At 42.1% G+C, this 12,241-nt stretch overlaps 2 protein-coding genes across 3 annotated transcripts in view; both read right to left on the bottom strand.

Moving 5' to 3' along the window:
* Nucleotides 1-493, bottom strand: part of LOC115306140 (tripartite motif-containing protein 34-like) — a 17,275-nt gene extending 16,782 nt beyond the window's left edge. Inside the window, exon 1 of one of the 2 annotated variants that reach the window (XM_029956378.1) lies at nucleotides 200-493. The gene's annotated coding sequence lies outside the window, so the exon portion shown is untranslated. The remainder of the gene's footprint in view (nucleotides 1-199) is intronic. The other variant, XM_029956377.1, reaches the window with a different exon arrangement.
* An 8,209-nt stretch (nucleotides 494-8,702) lies between these two features.
* Nucleotides 8,703-9,726, bottom strand: LOC115272584 (olfactory receptor 52B4-like). The gene has a single exon (XM_029915616.1). It carries the CDS (start codon nucleotides 9,663-9,665, stop codon nucleotides 8,703-8,705), a length of 963 nt encoding a protein of 320 aa, XP_029771476.1. The 5' UTR covers nucleotides 9,666-9,726.
* Nucleotides 9,727-12,241: the final 2,515 nt, after the last annotated feature.

Below are 12,241 nucleotides of genomic sequence, written 5' to 3'. Positions count from 1 at the left end.
ACTCCAGGCCAACTGTCTCCAGAATCAAGACTTCCTGCTGACTGCACCCAGAGCAGAAAGCCTGCAAACTGGCTTTTCTTCCCTTCAGAGCAAGTCTGAGCCACATACTGAATTCATACACCTTTGCGTAGAGTACATACCTTCCTTCTGGAGTCTTCCACCGTCTGCCCCTCCCCCCCCCCCAAACCGCCCCACGCACCTTGAGGCCCCAGCGGAGAAGTCTTGACTCCTGATTTTAGTGGCGAAGAAAAGCCAGGGCAGGCGTCGTCAGCATTTACTGCCTGAACAGGCGAACAGGGAACAGACGCTGGACCTGCATGAAGCAGCTCCTGGGAAGTGAAAGTGAAACCTCAGGGCTGGCAAGAAAAGGGAAGGGGAAGGAGCTTCTGGGCCCAAGGGACTATAGTCCTGTAGGGCCACCGTGGGGGAAATGTTTGAACTCAGTGGTTCTCGAATGGGGGAGAGAGGGTTTGCCCCAAAGGACATTTAGCAAACTTGGGAGGACAAATTTGGTTGTCATACCTGGGGGATGCTACTGCCATCTAGTGGGTAGACGCCAGAGGCACCGCTAACCACTCTGCTATGCACAGGACAGCTCCCACAGCAAAGAAACATCCAGTCCAAAATGTCCGCAGTGTGGGGGTGAGTCTTGTTTTAACGCTCTCTGCTTCCTGGGCCAGCTAGGCACCAAGGGTCTCCATTTGTATGGTTGTGCACACGACCTCAATTCGGCCTTCCAATTTGAATTATCCCCTTTGGTCTCATGTTCCATTTGCCCACAAAGAGCACGCCACCACCTCTTAGGAAATAGACAGGAACTGGGCAGACAAAGGGTGGAGGGTTCTGGAAGAGTTGGCTATAAAGGACTAGAAAAGCTTTCTGGAGCATTGGAAATTCTCTCAAGTCTGTTTGTGTAGTAGTCACACGTGTGTAAAACTTTGTCAAAACAAATCAAACTGCATGCTCTACAAGGGTATGTATTATACCCGTAACACATACCTCAACAACACTGATTATAAAAGAAAATTACATTTCCTGGGTGGTTGTTTTTTGACTTTTAAGTTTTTACTTTAATTCTAGTTAGTTAACATACAGTGTAATATTAGTTTCAGGTGTACAATATAGTGACTCAACAATACCATACACAACAAGTGCACTCCTTAATCTCCATCACCTATTTAACCCATCCCCACACCCACGTTGTATGGAATGGTGAACAAGTTTGGGGTGTTTGGGAATCTGCAAATAGTTTCATGGGACTGTACATGGAGGTCTAGGTAAGCAGGAGAGAGGCCACACTGTCAAGACTCATTTCCACAGGCAGGGAGAGCTGGGGAGTCATCTGGAGGAGGATGACCAACAGCCACTGCCTGGATCCCGGTGCAGGGGTGAAGTGTCAGCTTGCCCAGATTCCCTGACTTCCCTCTCATCGTGCCCACAGCACCCACACCGTCCCACGGCAGGACCCAGCAGGGCCGTCTGCTCTGCTAGCTTGCACTTGCAGAAGGAACTCAGAAGTCTGGGTCTCCATGAATACCAGCATGGGTAAGCCCCAATGCACATGGAGGATAATTGTGTACATCTTGTAATTTTTATTTTCTTGTAACGCTTTTCTGTTTTTTTGTAATATTAGACCTTTTTATTTTTCACAGAATTCTAAAGCTTATTTGTATAGAATTGTGTATTTTTTTAACCATATTTAATGATCTGTAATAAACTACTTTCATCCACAATTTCATTAGTTTGTGTTCCCTTTTGTCTTGTTGGTTTGTGTAAAATGATCACCAAGTTCTTTCTACTGAAATTTAGTTTCATATATTTTATATACTAGTAGGCTCTTTCCAAAAGCAAATTTCCCTGGATGAGGGAGGACGGCAGTTTGGAGACAGGAAGGGACTGGGACAGAACTCTAAAACTGGAATTCTTGGGGTGCCTGGGTGGCTCTGTAAGGACACAGGTCTGAAACTGACTCCATGAGACAATAGAAGGGCACACATTGCCCAAGGCAGGAGGGACCACCCTTGTAATACCCTTAACATTCCTAAGGACAGGCCTAGAAATAGAAGCTATAGGTAATCACTTATTGCTTAAGGCTAGTTACACCCTACGTGAGGGTCCTGGGTCCTGGGTCCACTCTGTAACTGGTTAACACTCTAAATGTTGTAATTGGATAAACCTGCTGTCAATAATATTGTATAATAATGATTGGATCACTACCTATGTCACAATTTCCTGTAACTCCCCCTTCCCAAACTCATAAAAGCCCTGCCCCACCTTTGTTCAGGGTTCTCAGCATGGATCCACCACGCCAGTAAAGTCTGTGAGCCCGAGTTTAGGCCCTGGCGAGCCTAAGCCCGTAATAAAGCCCTTTGCTTTTGCTTGCATGACTCGGTCTCCCTGGCGGTTTCTGGTTTTTGGGGACGATAAAGAAATCTTGGGTATCACAGCTCAGTCGGTTAAGCATCCAACTTCAGCTCAGATTATGACCTTGCAGTTCATGAGTTCGAGCCCAGCATGGGGCTCTGTGCTGACAGCTCAGATCCTGGAGCCTGTTTCAGATTCTGTGTCTCTGCCTTCCTCTCCCCCTCCCCCACTTGTGCTGTCTTTATTTCTCTCTTTCTCAAAAATAAATAAATATTAAAAAAATTAGAACTGGAATCATTGGCCCAGCTTTCCAGAAGATGGTGTGCTGTTGCATTTGCCTCCACTGGTGAGGGGAGTGGTCCTTTGAGAGTGAATGACTCAGAAGGGAAGGGGCGGGAGATAGGACACTGCTGACACCAGCCAGCACAGCACAGAGGGGACTTGCAGGCTCCCAGACCCCAGCTCCATAGATGCAGCTCCAGCCCATAGTCAGAGGAGGAGACATTTCAAAACGTTGGATTCATCAGTGCCAAGAGGCATATTCGCCAAAGGAAGAGTGAAATCCGAGGTCGCTGAGAATATGTGAGGGGCCACAGATACTGCCTGCAAATCGTAATCTGTTTGCTTTAGCTTTCCTACAACACAATAGAAAGGCACTCAGGGGCGCCTGGGTGGCTCAGTCAGTTAAGCCTCAGACTTCAGCTCAGGTCATGATCTTGTGATTTGTGAGTGCCAGCCCCCAGACAGGCTCTGAGCTGTCAGCGTCAGATTCTGTCTCCCTCTTTCTCTGCCCCTCCCCTGCTCACACTGTCTCAATCTGTCTCTCAAAAATAAGTATTTTAAAAAAGGTACTCATATCCCACATTAAGTATAAATATTCTAAAATTGTCTGAGTGTGTTCAAGATGACCACTTGGCCTAACAGCATTTCTGGTAGAAAGATAAGTAACACTTATTTACGGTCTATGAGCTGCCCACCCCAGCCCCAACCAAACAACTTGAAGGCAATTTTGACCACTGTTCTTAAGTCTCCAATATTCAAGATATCTTAAAGCATTTAGGAGATAGTATCTTATCTGTATGGTCTCAGTTCCAACGCAACCCTAAGAGAAAAAGAATTCCTCTTTCCTACCTGAGGGAATCTAGATGAGGCATGTGCACTGGGTGGTGCGCAGCCTGGGGGAGGAACTGCAGAGGGGGAAAGGTTGCAGGTGCTGAGATTAACAAAACCAAAATAGATCTGGGGTGGAGTTGTAAGGATGCAGGTCTAATTCAGGTTTTCCCTCTGACCTTGAAGGCCAGCTAACACCATTAACATTTCTGGGGGCCGGCCTAAAGATGGAGGTTAAGACTAGTCACGCCCTACCTGAGGGTCCTAGTCACACCCTACCGGAGGGTTCTGGGTCCACTCTGTAATTGGCTAAAGTTACTGTCAATGATGTGATGCTATATTGATTGGACCCCTGTACCTGTGTCACAATTTCCTGTAACTCCCCCTTCCCAAACTCATAAGAGGCCTTTCCCCGCCATGTTCTGGGCTCACTCCATGTGGATCCAGTGTGTTGTTGAAGTTTGTGAGCCCGAGTTTAGGCTGGCCGGGCCTAAATTCGTAATACAGCCCTTTGCTTTTGCATGCGTGCTTCGGCCTCCCTGGTGGTCTCTGGTTTCTGGGGGCGATAAAGAAATCTTGGGTACAACAGAATCAGGATCAAGAGCTTGTCCAGCACCATCCGAAGATGAAATGGAAAATCACTAGAATCTCACACAGTTGGGTGCAGATCCTATGTTTATTCCAGTGAGGATCTCAGGTTCTCAGGGTTGAAAAACTTCTGATCTCCGTTTGGTGTTGGGTCTAGATATTGCTGCTTGCTCATTGTCCATGGACAGTCCTGCAGACTGAAGGTTCCTTACACCCGGAGATTCTCCTGAGCCCACCCAAACTTTCCATGGTGGACACCACATCCCTAATTATGACTCAGCAAAGTCCTAAGGCCCCAGAAATAAAAGATGACCGTATTACCACATATACTTTCAGAGGTGATGGGAGAGAGAAAGCCCTAGAACAGATTCCTGGATGGTGAGAATCCACACCTGGGATCCACTGGATTTTGTATTTTGAATTCAGATCTCTTCTCTGGTCTTTTCTTGAAAATGGAAATTTTGGAAGCAGCTCACAGGCTCTATGGTCTTGTCAGCAGAGGGCGCCATTTCTTGGGCCAGAAAGCTTCTTGAAAAGATCATGGCGCTTAGCCTGGAGATTTCTTTGTGTCAGTTTGCTAGCAAGTCTTTTTTTTTTTTTTCCCCCCCTCTATAACCACTTTCTTATCTTGAACTGGGAGATTTCAGATTTCATTTCAGAGAATGAAAGAGTGCTGGAGATAAGGGTGTGTGTCCAAACTCCGAATGACTGGATGTGTGTGATTTGATATTCCGTCCTTCACCAGGAGATGGAGGGGTTGAAAAATCTCTGGCATAGAGACCAGAGCAGAAACTGCTTGGCCAAACAACCCATTAATTCTATTTGTCTCAGTTCAGAAGTTGGTAATAGATAGTAGTCAATGAAAATGCCAAAAACTTGGGAATATTAGCAAGTATGGAAATACCATCTGATTTTCTCTGTTGCTGGAGACTCAGAACAGGCCTTTCTTCATTCCTGACAGGAAAGAGTGAGGCACGCCAGGAGAGAAGAAACACTGGCCCACTTAACCCCACTGCTGAGGGTGCCTATCCACCCCAGCACGGGACTTCCTCTGTCACTCTTAAGTCCTAATGTGAACAAGCAAACTGAAAAACGGAGACTTAATTGGGCAGAGAGAGGAAAACGTTTGTAGTGAAAACAGACACTTGCAGTTTTTGTTCCAACATGTAAAGAATTTAAAAGCTATTACTTCCAACTTGACAGTAAGAAAAAAGCTGAACCGAATGACTAAAATCCAGAAGACAAGAAATAACAAGTGTTGGTGAGGATGTGGAGAAAAAGGAACCAATTCTTGATTTCAGCTCAGGTCATGATCCCAGGTTGTAGGACAGAGCCTAATGTGCTGAGCGTGGAGCTGGCCTGGCATTCTCTGTCTCCCCCTCTGCCCATCTCCTCTGCGAAATTGCACTCTCTCTCTCTCTAATTAAATCAATCAATCAATCAATTAATTAATTTAAAAAATGATAAAAAATGTTTTGCAGTTATTAAGTGTGAAAAAGGTATCTTAAGACAAATGAAATAAAAAGCAATAATTATAATAGCAAACATATATAACTCTATATGACATTCTAAGCATATTACATATAGTAACCCATTTAATCCTCATAAGAACTCTGTAATGTTTATAAAATAATCCTAATTTAGAAATGAGAAAAATGAAAGTAGTGAAATGTATGTGAATAATACTCAAATCCTAGCTTATGGTAAATTTTCTATGATTAAATAATGGGACAAGACACAAAAGACATACATACATATATATATACATATATATATGTTTAAATATTTAAATATATTGAATATTTAACATATTTAAATAAATCATTTTATAAAAATAAAAATAAAAATTTATCCAGACAAATGAGAGTGGAAACATATATCATTATAATACATTTTTAAAATAATGAAAAGAGATAAGGACAACAGAGTTTTCAAGAGTTAAATGGGCAAAATCAAAAATAACTAAAATCATCTGGGCGATTTAGTAGTCAAGAGCACAAATAAAAAGAAACGGATTTGTTTTTGCCTGACATTTTCCTCAGTAGAGTTTCCATTTCCTCATCTGTAATACCTATTTTACAAAGTGCAAGTGAAGGTGATGTGAGGTAATGCACATAAATGTTTTGCATGGGACCTGTAATGTAAGTACTCAATAAATGATAGTTATTATTACTTTATAAGATGAAATATGGTCATCTAAAATATATTTAACCTCAATGTCAATTAAAAATGTAAGTAAAAATTGCAGTGTAATATTTTTGTCCTTTTAAATGGCAAAAACAGTTAAAGAAAACTGCAATTCCGTTATTAGTGCACAGAGATAAATTACGCATCATTTCTGAGTACATTTTTATAAGATTCATTAAAGAAATCTATAAAATCTGCAATAGAATGAGGACTTCATCCTTAAAGTAAAAATTGAAATACCAGAGTAAGATTTATGTTCGTGGAGGTCTTCTTTATATAGTTAAAAATGGAAAACTCCAAATGTCCAATAATATTTTAAAATGTATGAAAATATATATGCAAAGAACAATGAAAGTAAAGCAATAGACCAAATTGTTACCAGTGGTTTCCTCCTGACTAAGGATTTTCTTTATATTTTTGTTGTTTTCCAGTTGTCTTACATTGAGTATTTGCATCTTATATTAATAGACCATATGCAAAACCTTGGTTTGTGAATATAATTCATTCTGGAAACAGGCTAATAATCCAAAGCACTTGTATAACAAAGCAAATTTCAAGAACCCTTGGCTCAGTTGTGATCATGTGACATTGGGCACCACGTACTACTCAGATTGCAAGACACTGCTCACTTATCAAGTTAAAATTTATTAGAAATGTTTACTCATTCTTGCAGAACACTCGTAAAACAAGTTATTCCCAATCCAAGATTTTACTGTTACTTACAAATAATTTATCCAAACGTATCTGGTATGTGTACTTAAGCAGCAAATAAAATTGAGCCTTAAATTTGTAAATAGATAGACATAACACCATGCAAAAAAGGTTTCATAGAATAATGCTTCATTAAATATAGTAAAATCCTGTAGTAAACTACTTCATAGATACAGTAATTGATTGTATAATGCATATGTGTTAGAAATAACACCAGTAAGTACTGCCAGAAAACTATACTTAGTGGAAAACAAATATATATATAGTACAATCAATATTCTGTATGTGTATCATATGATAATATTTTCCAAGTAGATAAAGGAGTAATCAACCAATAGATACAGATGGAGATAATACACAGACACAGAATCAGACGCAGGTATAGATGCAGATAAACAATTATATAGATATAGCCATAAAAGACAAAATTTTAACAGTAAAATTGTTTGGGGCCTGTAAGTTTATGGATTTATGAGTCCTATTTCATGTTTGTCTTTTTTTATAATTTCTTTTTTTTTTAATGTTTTATTTTTGAGAGAGAGACGTCTTGAGCAAGGGAGGATCAGAGAGAGAGAGAGAGAGACACAGAATCTGAAGCACAGAGCCTGACGCGGGGCTCGAACCCACTAACCACAAAATCATGACCTGAGCTGAAGCCGGATGCTCAACCAACTGAGCCACCCAGGCACCTCATTTTTTTTTAGTAATTTCTAATACTTTCTACAAGGAACATAGACTTTTTAAAAGACACATATTTTAAGATTGAAACTTGGACAACATGCTATCTTGCTCAGGGAGCAGGAATCAACTAAAGAGCACACTGGGCAGGAACTGTGGTTGGAGGAAAAGTTATAGAGGAGACCAGATGAGAAGTGGGCATGGAAGAAGGAATAGGAGTTTCCCACAGGTTGATGGAGGTTATCCCAAGGCAGAGCAGGGACATGGGAAGTGTGGCATGATCTGGGGAAAATGAGGCATTAATGGCCCAGTGTGTTTGATGCTCGGGTTGCTTGGAGGTGACATGGCAATGTGCTGTAAAGGAGGTCAGGAATCAGGTCACTGAAGGCCTTGCATGCCCTGCTGAGGAGGGGATCGTTGAAGAACATGGCCTGACATTGAGATGGGAGGATCCCCATTCCCAGCACTCACCACCCCTCAGAAATCACGGGAAGGACCAGTCTGAATGCCCTCAGTCTCCTCAGGGGGTTTTCTGCCAAATGCAAAACACAATTCATTCATGTTCTCTTATTACAGACATGCATGTTGATCAGATATAAATTATAATGTAATAGGAATAACCGCAAAACATAGGGATTACTGACGTTAGGAATGTCATTAGCCAGAATGAAGGGCATGAAGTAGAGGTTTGTACGTGGTTGTCTAGAAATATCACGAGATGTATCAGAGCTTGAGAAACTCAGTGAGGAATGGCTGGACAAAATCCCAGGACAGAGCACTGCTCTCACTTCATCCATTTCTAAAGAACATGCTAGAGTCATTAAGGACATAGGACTTCTGAAATTCAATGCATCCTGTCCGAGAGTCTTTGCAGGAGCGGGCTTGCTCAATCCAACACAGTGCTGTGCTCAGTTGTTTTGACAATGACGGAGAGAGTCCCCAACCTACCTGGTGATCTCTCTCCAGAGACAGAACATACTGAGCTTTTTCCTGGTGTTTCAGCTGATCTCTCTCACCCTTTACCTCCATAGACCACATCACAGACAGCTAGAGATTCTGAAAACTTAGTTCTTAAACCAAAGTGATTTCTGCTTTGTAAACAACATGTGAACCACCTGTTCTCTGATTTGCTTGGTCTTAATACCATAAATGATGGGATTCAGCATAGGTGGGGCAAGCATGCAAACATTAGCCAACAAGATGTGGGTGTGAGGCGGGATGTGGCGTCCAAACCGCTGAGTGAGGATGGTGAAGATCCCAGGCCCATAAAAGAGGACAATGACACAGACATGGGAGCCACATGTGTTGAGAGCTTTGTGGCGAGCATCTCGGGAAGGGATGCGGAAGATGGTACAGAGAATCAGCACATAGGAAACAAAAATCAGTACAACATCTAAAACCACTGTTAACATTAAAATGGAAAATCCATACCAGATGTTCACATGAATGTCATTACAAGCATATTTGGCCAAACCAATGTGTTCACAAAAGGTGTGTGGAATAATATTATTTTGGCAGAAAGTCAATCTTTTCAAAAGAAATACTATGGGAGAAAGTGTACAAAAACTTCTCAGAATCAGAGTCACACCGATTTTCCCAATCAGTGCACGTGTAAGAATAGTGGTGTATCTCAGCGGGTAGCATATGGCAATGTAGCGGTCAAATGCCATCGCCAGCAAGATCCCTGATTCAGACATGAAAGTGCAGTGGATGATGAAGAACTGAGTGATGCAGCGACCCAGGGAGATCTCCCTGGCACGGAACCAGAAGATGGCCAAGGCCTGAGGTACTGTGCACGTGGAGAGGACAACGTCTGCCCCGGCCAGCATGCAGAGGAAGAGGTACATGGGTTCATGGAGGCTGCGCTTTGTGAGGATAATGCAGATGAGCAGGCTGTTCCCAAGCAGGGCGATGACATAGGAAATGAAGAAGGGGATGGAAATCCACACGTGTTGGTCCTCCAGCCCTGGGGTGCCCAGCAAGTGGAAGATTGTATGGCTAACAGCAGTGTGGTTTAAGATTGTCATGGTCGGAGCAGATGACCTGGGATCTCACTTTCTGTTCACAAGAAGATGAATTGTTCGAATCTTCCTCGTGAATATCAGGGCTTTCATCATATCTCACACTCTTCATCTTCTGGGAACATGCAAATAGGAAATCTGCAAGGATAAAGGATATGGTCTGCACAACGAGTGACAGTCAATTATACTTATCTCTGACTAATCAAAGTCAGAGACATTATTGTATGTATTTCACTTTCAAAAAAGGATTATGCATAAAAAGAGAAGCTCATTATTCATGACTGAGAAGAGTGTAAAAAGATACTTGAACTGACTAATTTAGTATAAAAGAGGCAGCATAAGAAAAAGCGAACATACCAACCAATGCGTGGTGTGTTCGTGAAACATTGCCAGCTCAGGGTGACAGGTGCACAAGGAGTGCCTGAGAGGCAGGGAGGGGCTGCACAGGCAGTGAAGGGCCTGATCACAACTTCACACTTAGCCCTCACCCTTTACACAGGATGCAGCCATCCGATGTCCTGAAGCTATTAGTGTAGAATGATGACCTGTGAAGGTTTATTGGAATAGGAATTGATTGAAGAGATTGGATGCTAAAAGGTTAAGTTGTATTCTAGGAATAGAATGGGTCTGAATATAATGCAGCCACAGAGGAATTAAACTAATATTTATTAAGCACTGTTTTATGCCAAGGATTGCAATATGCACGTTGCATGTGGCATTTTGTATGCTCTTCATGCAGGGAGCAGACATCCACTCTGGAGAGTGGATATTATTGTCTCCATTTCATACCTAAAGAGGAACTCAGAGAATATGAAACTCTTGTCAAATTTCCCAATCAATAATTGATGGAAATAAATTTGAAATTTCTCTGACTTCAGTGCATACAATTTGCTCACTTGTGAAGAGGATCAAGAGAACTTTAAGAGGCAACAGGGCTTGTGTGTCTCGTGTTCATACTTTGGGGAGCTAAACTTAGAAATGACTGAAAGTGGAAAAAGAAAGGCATTTTCAAAAGCCTTTTCTGAGGAAAGGGAGGTGTAGTACTTGATATTTGTAAGATTTTTCTGACAGAAACTAACATGTAATTTTACCATTTGCTTGCTAGTATACTTTTTTTTCATTCATTAGCTTAATCATGCAGCAAGCTTCTTTGGAGCATGGGCTGTTTTTCAGGCATCATGCCCTGTGTGTGAATCCTAACTGGGCTTATGGATGGAGAGTGTGGTGGGTATGCAAGCAGATGGGACTAGTAAAACATGCCAGGTGTAATGAGCTCAGAAGGCACCTCCTGAGAAGACAGCCATGTCTAAATGAAGAAGAAATGGAACCAAAATACCATCTTCCTGGGGTTTCTGAGGATATTAAAGGAAGGGGCCGGTATCAAAATATTTGGCTCAGGGGTTAAGATAAATCTTGTGCTTATTAACATTATTTCTTCCACTCCAACTCCCTCTTTGGAGCATCTATTTTTCTTTCTGGGGAGGAAAATTGGTGCCTGGTCTTCACACCTGCCAAGACGCCCTGACCCCTTCTCCAAAATTCCCTCCAATATCTGGCTTGGGGCAGGTGACCAATTTGCTGCCGTTCTCAAGGCTCCTCTCATGGTTTTCCAGGAGAGATCCACCGTTTAAGTAAATGTGTTTTCCATTTTCTCATCTTCAGTTGAACTATGAGGGCACCTGCCTGATGGCCCGTACATTCTTAGCTCCCTTCCCAGATCTCACTTTTCACATCTGCTAGAACCAATCATCTTTGTGTCTCTGGTCTTTACAACTCTTTGTCCACATATATCAATAGCCTCCAAGAGTCCAGTGACCTCTGTCCTGTCGGGGATAGAACACCAGCCCAGTCCTTAACTTGATCTGGGAACCTCCCCACCCACAAATGTCTAATTCACTCACCAGCCTTAGGCTCAGTCTCCAGGAACAGAAGACATGAGATCCATTATCATATTTGGCTTGTGGGTCAGGAGTTGGGCTGTTTATGCTCTTTTGTGGAGCCCTGGAGGGACGCATTTATACCGGGGCTCCAGGGACAGCGCAGGTCTCCTCCAGCCTCACCTTCTTCCCAAGTGGGCTGGGTCTCTAAAACCATTTCCCACCTTCCTCCAATCCTCCAGACCCTCTTCCTCTCTTGCTTGTCTCAAGATGCTCTGATAGGAAAGCCTTTTCTACCTAGTCTAGCCTTGCTAGAAGCCTATTTAATGAATGTTAACTCATTTTCAAAGGAAATATTAAATACTTATAATATGTACCAGTGATTTCTTTGTAAAACTTTGTTCCTCATAAAAAGACTTCGGTTGAGGTTATATTCATCCTCTGGATTTTAATAAGTTAGCAAATTTTTGAATCATGAATAATGATGTTTAAGTATTACCCAAGAGTATATAAGCATTTATAAACTGTTAATATGCTTAACAGTTAGTGGAAGAGGTGTGAGTCTTAATTACCTTAGATATTTGTATTTTACTTGCTTGCTTCCCTTGGCAACCATCTAAGATTTTTTACTTTATCTCTTTAGTGTGATTGGGATATACCCAGACATAGCTTTGTTTATATTTTCTTTGAGGTTCACTGAGTTTT

Source organism: Suricata suricatta, chromosome 11 (genome assembly GCF_006229205.1).
Source record: "Suricata suricatta isolate VVHF042 chromosome 11, meerkat_22Aug2017_6uvM2_HiC, whole genome shotgun sequence".
In the NCBI taxonomy this organism is placed as follows: Eukaryota; Metazoa; Chordata; class Mammalia; order Carnivora; family Herpestidae; genus Suricata; species Suricata suricatta.
The sequence above is the reverse complement of the archived record's forward strand: the minus strand, read 5'-3'. Positions and strand labels throughout refer to the sequence as shown.